The sequence below is a fragment of the Chiloscyllium plagiosum genome, chromosome 4, assembly GCF_004010195.1.
Source record: "Chiloscyllium plagiosum isolate BGI_BamShark_2017 chromosome 4, ASM401019v2, whole genome shotgun sequence".
In the NCBI taxonomy this organism is placed as follows: Eukaryota; Metazoa; Chordata; class Chondrichthyes; order Orectolobiformes; family Hemiscylliidae; genus Chiloscyllium; species Chiloscyllium plagiosum.
The window spans coordinates 81583534-81596340 of NC_057713.1; the positions used below are offsets into that span (position 1 = coordinate 81583534).

A 12807-nucleotide genomic window follows, 5' to 3' on the forward strand; every position below is an offset into this window, starting at 1 on the left:
ACGTCTGGAGAGGAAGAAACGGAGGGCTTGGAGGCCCTGGTCATGGCGGATGGAGGTGTAGAGGGATTGGATATCCATGGTGAAGATGAGGCTTTGGGGGCCGGGGAAACGGAAGTCTTGGAGGAGGTGGAGGGCGTGGGTGGTGTCTCGAATGTATGTGGGAGTTCCTGGACAAGGGGGGATAGGACAGTGTCGAGGTAGGTAGAGATGAGTTCAGTGGGGCAGGAGCATGCTGAGACAATGGGTCGGCCAGGGTGGTCAGGCTTGTGGATCTTGGGAAGGAGTTAGAACCGAGCAGTGCGGGGTTCCCGGACTATGAGGTTGGAAGCTGTGGGTGGGAGATCTCCTAAGGTGATGAGGTTCTGTATGGTCTGGGAGATGATGGTTTGGTGATGGGGGGGTGGAGTCATGGCAGTCCTTTCATGGATGTAACATTCTTAATCATTGTAGACGGTCACTCAAAGTGGTTGGATATGGATAGAGTTCATTCAGCAATCATTGGGATGATTGTAGAAAAGCTATGAACATCGTTTGCCTGACATGGGCTCCGAGAAGTTGGTCACAGACAAAGGGCCATCATTTACCAGCAGGGAATTTAAGTATCTCTTAAATTTGAATGGCATTCGGTATAAAAAGGACCATTGTCCAATGGTCTGGCAGAAAGAGCAGTCCTAATTTTGAAGGCAGGCTTAAAGAAACAGCCCACAACTTCATATGTTACCAAATTAACTGGGTTCCTATTTGATTATCGAACTACCTCTGATGCTACTACAAGAATAGCTCCAGCAAATTTGCTAAGGGGGAGAAGATGGCACACCAGGTTAAACCTGGTATTCCTGGACCTGGTTGGGAGACTGAAACAGCATCAGGAATGCTAATACAGTCAATAAGACTCCTATAAAGGAGCAAGATAGTTTACTTCAGGAGATGAGGTTTAGTGCCGAAAACACAGATATAGCCCTGCATGGGTAAGAGACATGGTCGATGCAAGGTCAGGTACCATGATGTACAAAGTTTTGGGAGGTAAGGTGGTCCTGAACAAGCACGTAGACCACATGAAAGCTATAAACTCGCAAACAGGGCAGGAGCAAACATTTACAGCCCCTCAAAAATATCCAGAAAGTCTATCAGAAACTGGGTTCTCTTCCTCCATCTAGCATCAAAGAAACCTCTGAGTTTGAGGTGGACACAGTGGATGTCATAGCTTTGATGCCTTTACTGCCTAAAGAAGAGCATATGTTTCTTCCAAGATGGTCTAGGTGTAAGACGTGCTGAGGTCCAGTACTTGCCATCTGCATCTAAGGCTGAGTCGGAGGAACCAGATCCGATGCAAAACACTCCAGGAAAAGTTACAAGAAACCACAGGCATATGTTGCCAAGCTTAGAGGGGAAGAAATGTAGTCATTGTAATAAAATCAGCCAGATGGACCTCATAAAATTTGAGTTCCCTGATTGGGGTTGTTAGCCTCTTCCAATTAGGGATCCCTGGCTGACAGGTATAAACAGGTGTCAGAGGTTCTGCTCTCTCTGAGAGTTGGCTCTGAGGATAAAAGAGCCAGACCAGTGTCAAATACTACGTGTAAATATGAAGTGACTTGGTCTCTGAATACTAGCCTCTGTGGAATGATTTCAACACCAATAGTTAAAGCAGAAACCTAAAGTGACCATGCAGCTGTTAGCACACAACTGGAGCTATATGACAGACATTGCTGCCTTAGTGCTTGTGATTCTGAAAATTTGTCCAGTGACCCCGCTGGGGTCTGCAACCAACCTTGGGAAGTTCTGCCCCAATAGCTAGTTGAAATGTACCCTTGGCAGATGGCTTGGCTTCATTCTAGTTTTACCTCTTTGCAAGATTGTTTTCTTATCACCCATACAAGCTAAATAATAAGTACTATGCAATGCACTAAAGCATGATAACTTTTTATTATAGAAAAGTGTACATTTATTCAAAGTTTAAAAAAATATGATTATATTTGTATATGGTGAATATTATCATAACAATCAGTGAAAGAAAAAGATTTGGACTTTTTTACCTGTACTCAAAGTAACAATCACTCAAAAGGAATGCTGGGAGTCTCTCATTTTTTATCCATTTAATGCCCTGCACAGGATCAAGGTACTAATATTGGAGAAAAAATAAAATTAATGTTGTTTGACTTTATCGAATTACAATCTTTTTAAAAACAATGAAGCAAAGATATTTGAAATATGTGAGTAGATTATTTAACATATTTCATTATTGTCATCAAACAGGGTAAATCAATCAAATTGAAGTTTTCTCAGAGACAACAAACCAGGAAGTAAAGGACAGAAGTGATCTTCACTTTTCAGAGAGAGAGAAATACTTAGGACTAAAATATTATTAATACATTTCAGAAAAATACAATATTTTAGAAGCATAGAATATTTTTATCATAATGCAGAAATTTAACTTTGCACAAATATGAAATTATATTCTTATGGCTGGAGAAATTTGCCAGCAGCAATTAGGAACTTGGTTCACCTTTAAAATTTAATTACACTTCAATAACAAGAAAACTTTTTCAAGATTTCTATACTGTAAGTAAGAGGGAACGTTTTTGCCAGTTCAGTCATTGCTATGCAATTGTAGTGTGCAGAGATTTCAAAAACGCAACCTGTGGAGAAGCATTGAATCACTGACAGTAATTCTTACAGACTGCAGATGTTGCTGTCAGTTTTAAAGCAGTAATGATGATGAATCCTACCAGTATTGTTCCATGACTACAGAAAAACAGGACTCAATGTTATATTCTGTTTGCTCCTCTGATGAATGGTAATACCCATGATCTATACCTATCTTTCTTGTTAAATTATTGTCCCTGAACAAGGAATTCTATTTTTAACTCAGATTTCTTTTCAATCATTAGTACTCATAAGTACACCATCACTGGTCACATTATTAAGGATGTAATAACAATTTGAGGTGGGGGGGTCTACTTACCTTTACAATGAACTTGTTTTCAAATTTTAGATCCAGAGCAGTAATTTTTTCAAACTGAGGATGTCTTTCTTGGGATTTGAGTGTCGCATTGTAGATGGGGTCCATAGGACTATATGTATGTACCAATTGTTTTAACTGCTTCAACAGATTTTCCTTTGCATTGTCAACTATTTCAAATGTCTCCATTCGTTTGTTAAACCAAATTGGCATTGGAAAATTCTGCGAAATAAAAAGTGAAAGCTAATTTAATACATACAGACAGAACATTGATCTTGTTCCAAATACGTTCCAAATATGTTCTCAACTCTCTAGGATTGGCCCTGAATTCTTCAGGAACTAGTGATTAAACTTCTAGACACTGCTGCAAACAACCACTCTTTTCTTCTCCTAGGCTTTACTGCATTTTTTTTCCTGGATTTTCCCTCTCAGTTTTAGTCCTTAGTTTTTTTTTTACAATTCCTCACTTTAGACATCCATTATTCACATCAAAAATCTTCTATTACAAAATCTTATAACCAGCAAGAGTCAGTTCCCAAATACTGAATTTCTCCAATTTTAGATGAATGCTGACAGGAGGTAACAAACTGTAGCAACAGTTTTTCCCTATACAGAGGGACAGGAAATAAGAAGACAAATCAATGTTGGCTACTGTGCTTGCTAACAATAGGGTAGCACAGGCTGAATCCATAGTCCAACTGCTCACTTGTTTCTGGTTTAGGTAATGCTTTCTCATGCAAGTAGCATAAAAAGGAGCATGCCATGTGACCTATCGAACATGCTCTGCCATTCATTATTATAGCTGAACTTCAACCTCAATGACACTTTATGATCAGATCTCCACATTCCCTCATTCCTTTTGAATCCAAAAATTTATCAAGGTTTCTTAAATATATTAACAGACTAAACATCCACAGTCTTCTGGGAAAAAGAAATCCAAAGAAATCCAAACCTCAGACTAGAAATGTTCCCTCGCCTCAATTCTAAATGGTGGACTCTTATCCTGAGGTTATTACCATTAGTTCTAGAGTCTTCAGCCGGGGAAACAGCCTCTCAACATCTATTCTCTTAGAATGTTATACAGTTCAATAAGATCAGCTGTCATTCTTCTAAATCAGAGTACAGCTCATTCTACCATTCCTTTATTATAGGGAAGCTTCCATCCCAGGAGAGTATCTAAAAATATTCTAGAATACAAAATAATTGAAAAATGGAGGAGTTTGGGTGAATTCAATTATAGCAGAGGTCATTAAATCAGAGGAAATCTTTATTAAGATGGATATTTGGTGAGTGAGTTCTTTACAAGTCTTTTCAGCAATTATGCTGGTTGTGTAGAGTCATATACTCATAGAGATGTACAGCACAGAAACAGACCCTTCAGTCCAACACATCCATGCCGACCAGATATCCCAACCAAATCTAGTCCCACCTGCTAGCACCCGGCCCATATCCCTCCAAACCCTTCCTATTCATATACCCATCCAGATGCCTTTTAAATGTTGCAATTGTACTAGCCTCTATCACTTCCTCTGGCAGCTCATTCCATACATGTATCACCCTCTGTGTGAAAAGGTTGCCCCTTAGGTTTCTTTTATATCTTTCCCCACTCACCCTCAACCTGTGCCCTCTAGTTCTGGACTCCCCCACGCCAGGAAAAGACTTTGTCTATTTATCCTATCCATGCCCCTCTTGATTTTGTAAATTTCTATAAGGTCACCCCTCAGCCTCCAATGCTCCAGAGAAAACAGCCCCACCCTGATCAGCCTTTCCCTACAGCTCAAATCCTCCAAATGTGGAAACATCCTTGTAAATCTTTTCTGAACCCTTTCAAGTTTCACAACATCTTCCAATGTCCTGTACAGATGCAACATGACCTCCCAACTCCTGTACTCAATATTCTGACCAATAAAGGAAAGCATACCAAACGTCATCTTCACTATCCTATCGACCTGCAACTCCACTTTCAAGGAGCTATGAACCTGCACTCCAAGGTCACTTTGTTCAGCAACATTCCCTAGGACCTTACCATTAAGTGTATAAGTCATGCTAAAAGATTTGCTTCCCCAAAATGCAGCACCTTGCATTTATCTAAATTAAACTCCACCTGCCACTTCTCAGCCCATTGGCCCATCAGATCAAGACATCAATCCTCTTTGTTACTTCCTCAAAAAACCCAATCAAGTTTGTGAGACTCTGGTTCACCTGCCTTCCCTGTTAGGCCCCTTGTATTGAAATAAATGCCATTGAATTTATCAGTCCTACCTTGTTCTCTGCTTTGTCCCTGCCTGCCCTGACTGTTTGACTCGCTTCTGGTATGTTTTTACTTTGACTTCAAAAGATTAGAAGCATAGCTTTAATACATGGAAAGTTCATCATTATGAAAGTCTATCATTAATATACCATATTTACAATCTTAAATTGGCATTGTAATTTTTATTCAGGTATATTACTTTATCTTAATATCCTCAATAGTACTAATCAATGACCTTATATGGAATCATCAGCATGAAGGGTTAGCTCTATTTCTCTTCACACAGATGCTGCCTAACCTATTGCAATTCCAAATTTTCAGTTCTATTTTATTCTTTCTTTAATGAGCACTGAAACTATAATTGAAATTCCACTTCGCTTTAGCTACAAATAAACCTGTTTTGTAACTAAGGCAGGGCTGTCAGGTCACACATAATTTAATTGTTTGTAAGCAGAACTAAACAATACTCATTGCCCTGCCTTTAGAAAAATCCCCTCATTGCCAAAGTATTCTTTGCTGGTGAAATGTTAATGTTACCGAAGGCAAGAACCTCTGTCACTAATAAATAGTACAGCTTATGATCCTAGAAATTCATTTGAACTACAGATTCTACATTCTTAAATGTGGAAAAGCTGGGATTCATAAATAGACTTAAGAAATGAAAAATCAGTTTCCAAACTTGAATTAGAATTGAAAATGAATTCATTCTTAGAGGAATTATAAGTGCTTGTCACTTAGAGGCTTAGGAAAGTTGGAAATGTAACAAGCTTTTCACAGTGAAGTACTCTCACACATTATAGCAGCAGAAATTGTCCTCTGTGCACCACTCCATAAGGTGAGCAAAGGGATGCATGGGAAAGTAGTGGAAACAGAACATTTCCAACAACCTTTGCTGTTTTCGTATCATTCACTGATCACAGAGGTTTATAGTGCAGAAAACGCCCTTCAGCCTATTGAGTATGTGCCGGTCAAAAACAAAAATTTTGATTTAAAAAGTAATTAAGAAAATCATACTTGAATTTGTGTGTTGCATTTTTGACCATTGAGTGTTATAAAACATTTTACAGCCAATGAACTGTTTTACAAAGTATACTTACGGTTACATTTTAGTCAAATTTAGAAACTAACATGGGAAGAGAAAGCCCTATTAACAGTAATGCAATCCTGACTAGAATTCTGTTTTTGATGCTGTGCAAATGTAAATGTTGGTCAGTGCAACTCATCAGATCTTCTGAATGGCAGTGTGGAAACTTTTGTATCAGTCAGAAAGACAGATGAAGCCTCAGTTTAAAGTCTCATTTGGTCTTGAAAGAGCAGGATTCGAAACCACAAGCTTCTGCTTGGGAAGCTAGAATGTCACCACCTTACACAGTAAATTACTTGATGAATAATAAAGTTTAATATGGGGCTATACATACTCCATGATTCCAGAGGAGCTCCACTTTTTCTGTATGATTACTGCAATGAATACCTGCTATTCCTAAGACAAGTCAACAGTTTCCTACACCATTCAGAAGTAAACAATTTGTTTTGAAAAAGAATGCATCTAGTATGTATAAATATTTGATTGCTGTTGGCAAAGCAAAACTACCCATCACTGAGTTCACTATTTTAATATTAAACCAGGGCTTAGTTGTACTTTAAAGAAAATAGCTCCAGATATATTTTTTGTCTGCTATATATTTGCTTGTACAAAATGAGAAGGACACTTAAGGGAGTGTCTATGGCCCAGTCACTTTCAGCTGCTTCATCAATGACCTCTCCATCTTAAGGTCAGAAGTGGGGATGTTCGCTGATGGCTGTACAATGTTCAGCATCATTCTTGACTCCTCAAGTACTGAAGCAGTCCGTGTCCAAACGTAGTAAGATAATATCCAGGTTTGGACTGACAAGTGGCAAGTACTATTTGCGCCACACAAATGCCAGGAACGTCCAACTCCAATAAGTGAGGATCTAACCATCATCCCTTGACATTACCATTGCTGGATTACCTACTACTAAACTCATGGGAGTTACCATTGACCGAAAACTGAACTGGACTAGCCATATCAATACAAAGACTAAACAGCAAGTCAGAGGCTAGGAATCCTGTACCACCTAACTCCTGGCTCCTCAGAATCTGTACACCAACCCCGCCCCTCCAATCGCCACCAGGACAGAACCCCACTGGTCCTCACCAACCACCCCACCAACCTCCAGATACATAGTATTATCCTTCGTCATTTCTGCCACCTTCAAACGGACCCCACCACCAAGGATATATTTCCCTCCTCTCCCCTTTCAGCGTTCCGAAAAGACAACTCCCTCGTCAGGTGCACATCCCCCACCATCCCAATCTCCACTCCCGGCACCTTCCCCTGCAACTGCAAGAAATGCAAAACTTGCGCCCACACCTCCCCCCTCACTTCCCTCCAAGGCCCCAAGGGATCCTTCCATATCCATCACAAATTCACCTGCACCACCACACACATCATTTACTGCATCCGTTGCTGTCAATGTGGCCTCTTCTACATTGGGGAGACCGGCCGCCTACTTGTGGAACATTTCAGAGAACACCTCTGGGACACCCGCAACCGTCCCGTGGCGGAACACTTTAACACCCCCTCCCACTCCGCCAAGGACATGCAGGTCCTTGGCCTACTCCATCGCCAGACCATGGCAACACGACACCTGGAGGAAGAGCGCCTCATCTTCCGCCTAGGAACCCTCCAACCACAAGGGATGAATGTTCTCCTGCTCCTTGGATGCTGCCTGACCTGCTGCACTTTTCCAGCAACACATTTTTCAGCTCTGATTTCCAGCATCTGCAGTCCTCACTTTCTCCTACCAACTCAAAGGCACAAGTCAGGAGTGTAATGGAATACTCCACACTTTCCTGGATGAGTGCAGCTCCACCATCATTCAACAAGCTTGACACGATCCAGGACAGAGCAGCCCAGTTAATTAGCACCACATCCAGAAACATTCAGTCCATCCAACACTGAAGTTCAGCAGCAGCAGTGTGTACTATCTACAATATGCACTGCAGAAATTTAGTAAGGTTTCTCCAAGCGCACCTTCCAAACCCACAACACTACTATCCGGAAGGATAAGGGCATCACATACATGGGAACATCATTACTTTCAAGTTCCTCATCAAGCCATCACCATCCAGACTTGGAAATATATTGCCATTTCTTCACTGTCACTGGATCAAAATCCTGGAGGGTCAAAATTCTTGAATTCCCTCCTGAACATTGTGGGTCTGCTACAGCAAATGGACTGCAGTGTTTCAAGAGGGCAGTTTACCATTACTTTCTCAAAGTTAATTGCAGATTGGCAATAATTGCTGGTCTAGCCAGTGATGCTGACATCCCATTAATTGTTTTTTCTTTAAATCTAAAACAGCGCAATTGAATGAATCTGCTACTTGGTGCTCATTTTTTAAATGAAGCTTCTGGTAACCAATATGATTTCTTTTGATTAGTCAATATACCTTCCTTCTATACCTTCCAGGTTATGGGTCATCTCAAAAACAATGTTGTTTTTGGGCATAAATTCAGGGCATAACGATTATTTATGTAACATCTTAAGCATGTATTAACTATTCATTTGTTATTCTTGGAGTTCATCCTTCTTCCATAATTTCCTAATTCCTGCCATCTGTAAGAGTTGGGAAAATTATATCTTCATTCTTCTTTGATTCGATGTTAGAAGTTTTAAAAGTCATTTTGGAAAATGTCTTATTTCTGCCCACTTTTATGGCACAAATGGGCTTGTTGGCTGTGACGCCATTAATGGAGCTTTCAAGGCCATTCGAAAAAGGGGCTCAAATGTTTGTATGAAAGAAAAATCACAAATAAGAAGAATGAGGATACCATTTTCACAATGAATGGTTAATACATGCTTAACTGGGGATTAAATAAAGTGTCATTGATGATGGAAATAATGCATTCTGGACCCTATAGTTTCTGTCCATATATATCCCTAATTTGTTTTTTTTTTTAATCTATCTGTTCAGAGATGCCAAAACAGCAGATGGGACATGGTCCTGGATCTTCTGACCCAAAGGTAGGGACACCATCACTGTTCCAGAAGAACCCTCCACGACACATTTCAGAATAATCAACTAATAAAATCCTAACACCTGTTTATCTTGTTGCCTTCAGCTACTAGATATTTAACACTCTTCTACTGAAGCTATTATATATTCACATAGATTGTCATGTTTAAAGTGCCTTGTAGTGTTCCTACTTCTGGTTCAGACGTGTCGTAGAGGTTTGTCATAAGCTGTCTGAACAGGTTGATTAAAACCTTGTAAGAGTATTATGTAACCCTGTAATGTTTTAAATGTTGGGACTAGCAGGAGTTCCAGGAAGTTAATTTCTGACATAAAGCTTTCCATTATTGCTGCATTTTAAAATATTACTGATATGAGTTCATTTAAATACATATCACAAAGATGATCATGTCAAACATTTATGAAATGGTTTGTGTGATATCTCAACTCTCTGTATTAAACAAAAGAAGGTTTTCACAATGTTTTACTTTGCAAACCTGGTTTGATACTGTACTGAATTTACACTTTATGGTGTTGAACCAAATTTGCATGAAAAAGCCTTACAAGAGATTATTCTTACATAGCGTTAGGAGATTGGTTAGCTCAGTTGGCTTAGCAGGTTGTCTTGCCAACGCAGAGTAAGACCAATACTATGGGTTCAATTCTCACACCAATTGAGGTTGTGTAAAGTGCTTCCCATTGTACAGCAGCTAGTTCCATTGTAATTGTAGTTCACTGTAGTTTTGTGCTGTCCTGAGTGTCAGATGTTTTTAAATTGCGAAGGGGATTGCTGTTTCAAAGGCTGTCCATAATTCAGAATTTGCAATAGTCTGTGGTTTCAGAGTGCTGTTTGTATATTTCACCTTGTGGGTTATTTACTCATGTCAATAAATATCCATTTGTTTTCAGTGAATTCTAAATCAAAAAACCACTCACCAGTAGACTGAGAAACATGTTGAAATAATCCACCAGTAGTTTATCTGTTAGCAAGTAATCTTCCTAGAATTAGGGGGATAAATAGACATTAGTAAAAGAATTAAGGCTTGTAAATCATTCTATTTTCTTCTCTTTCCAAGTACGGTTATGTCTGGTACAATGGACATGGTCCTTGTTACAACACAGGGTAAACACCTCTGCTAATTTAAACCCAACACACAGAGAAGTTCACCTCACACCATAATCTGTTAAATTTCTAGAGGCAAAGAACTATCCCAGATTTCACGATTTAAAGTAAAAATAAACAATTTTATTCTTTAAGTCCAACAGAGAATATTAAAACCACTATTTACAACTTCTTTCTCTTTAACCTATCTTTTACCTCCCACTCTACAATACCAGTCTGACAAAAAACCCCGATTAAGATTTACAAAAAAAAATCATGTTTCATAACTAGTCAGCTTTGTCCACTCTTATTTGTAGATTTTCCTCCATAGAGTTTTCTCTAGGTTGACTTTGGTGTTCTGCTGCACAAATTTCTTATGGACAGGTACTTTTCAGAGAGCTATTCTGCTAGCAGTCCATACTTGTTGGTTTTCTTGGCAATTCTACCTCTAACTGTTCAAAATGTCCAGTTTTATACCCCGAAACATCAGATCATTTCATTGGTTTGATGTCGTAAAAACAATAAATTCAAATTTGATTGGATTTTGGTATCTGGGCATAATTTTAACTGATTGGCCAAATTTGAGTTTGTTTTTGCTCCATGGCAATACAGCTTAGCTAGTTGTTTCAACCAAGTGTTACATTTTTAAATTGTTCAGGACAGTCTGTGCTTTCAGTCAGTCCTTGCTAGCTTCCTCTCTCTCTTAAAGGTACATTACACCTCTACACCTTCATATCATCTCCCCCCTTCAGAAAAAAAACCATCATAATGAAAAGATGGCTTCATTTTTTCTCTATTCCTTAACCATATTATCATGACATATATATAACTTTAGTCTAAATTCATATTAACTTCTTCCCACACATATATAACATTGAATAGATATCAATCTTATCTAAATTTATCAGTTAAATCTGTGATAATGCATTTGCAATTACATTCTTACAACACACATGTACGATTTGTAAATTAAACATCTGTAACATAAGACTCCAACAAAATAGTCTCATATTCTTGTCTTTAAAGCTTTCTAAGAATGTTAGAGGATTGTGATCCATGTACGCAACCATCCCCAACACATTGTTCTTCACGTACACGTTAAATGTTGTAAGGCCAGTACAAACTCAAAAGTTCTTTTTCAATCATGGAGTATTTCTTCTGGTAGATGTTGAGTTTCTTTGAAAAGTAACCAACTGGCAATTCAATCTCATCATCATCTTCTTGTAGCACTGCAGCTCCAACTCCTAGTCATTAGCATTGATGGCAACTTTGACAGGTCTCAAAATGTTTGGTGCAGCTAAAACTGGTGTGGTGGTTAATATTGCTTTTAAATGGTCGAATTCCCCCATGGCATTGTTCTGCCCACTGAAACTTTGTGTTCTTCTTCAGCAAATTGGTTAACGGTGCAACTACACTGTTGAAGTTTGGAACAAACTTCCAATAGAATTCGCTAGTCGCAAGAATCTAAGCACTTCTTTCTTTGAGGTTGTGCGTGGAAATTCCTTGAAGGCCTTCATCTGTTCCATAGGGTCAACCTTCCATGACTGATGTTATGTCCCAAGAATGTCACTTATGCTTTCGTGAATTCAGTTTTGTGTAAGTTTACTACTAATGTTTCCTTCTTGTAGTCATTCAAAGAGCACTACATTGTCCAAACAGACTGAACAGTTTGTTAACCCAGCCACAACTCTGTTCATGAGTCTTTGGAATGTGGTGGGTATATTCTTCATTCTAAAGGGCATCACTTTGAATTGATATAGCCCATTTGGGGTGACAAACGCAGAAATTTCTTTCACTGTCTCTGGTAAAATTACCTGCCAGTAATCACACAGTAAGTCCAACTTGGTGATGTAACGGGCTTGTCCAGCTTTCTTGATACGTCCTCCAATCTTGGTATTGGATATAAGTCCGATTTTGTAATGGCGTTGACCTTCTAATAATCCACGCAGAATCGTTCAGTCCCATACAGTTTGGTAACTAAGACGATTGGCGAGCTCCACTCGTTCTGGCTCAGTTCGATGATATTCTCGTTGAATATAGCCTCCACCTCCTTCTGGACCTGTCTGACTTTGAAAGGATTAAGTTGGTAGGGGTGTTGTTTTATCGGAACAGGATCCCCTACGTCTACTTCATGTACAATAGCATTAGTTCTCCCCATCTGATTCCTACACATGTCCTCATACTGCAGTAACAAACCTTTCAACTGCGTTCTTTGCTCTTGAGACAGAAAGTTTAGTAATCTATCCCACTCCTCAAGCACTTCTTCATTTTTAACATATTTTGAGGCACATCAAAATCCACAACATCTGGATTTGATTCCTCATTCTGTGGGGCAGTAACTAACACCTGTTTCTCCAGTTCTTTCTCTCTAGTATAGTACAGTTTCAACATGTTCACATGACATACTCAATACAGTTTTTTTTCCTATCTGGCATCTTTACTAGATAGTTCAC

General features: G+C 39.2%; 1 protein-coding gene across 1 annotated transcript in view; it reads right to left on the minus strand.

Annotated features, from left to right (window-relative positions):
• The window catches only part of LOC122549486 (regulator of G-protein signaling 22-like), a 145351-nt gene that overhangs the window by 118804 nt on the left and 13740 nt on the right, over nucleotides 1-12807 (minus strand). Inside the window, exons 3-5 of the mRNA XM_043689345.1 lie at nucleotides 10189-10251; nucleotides 2966-3184; nucleotides 2037-2122 (exon numbers count right to left, since the gene is read on the minus strand). Coding sequence (XP_043545280.1) covers nucleotides 2037-2122; nucleotides 2966-3184; nucleotides 10189-10251 — 368 coding nt within the window. The remainder of the gene's footprint in view (nucleotides 1-2036; nucleotides 2123-2965; nucleotides 3185-10188; nucleotides 10252-12807) is intronic.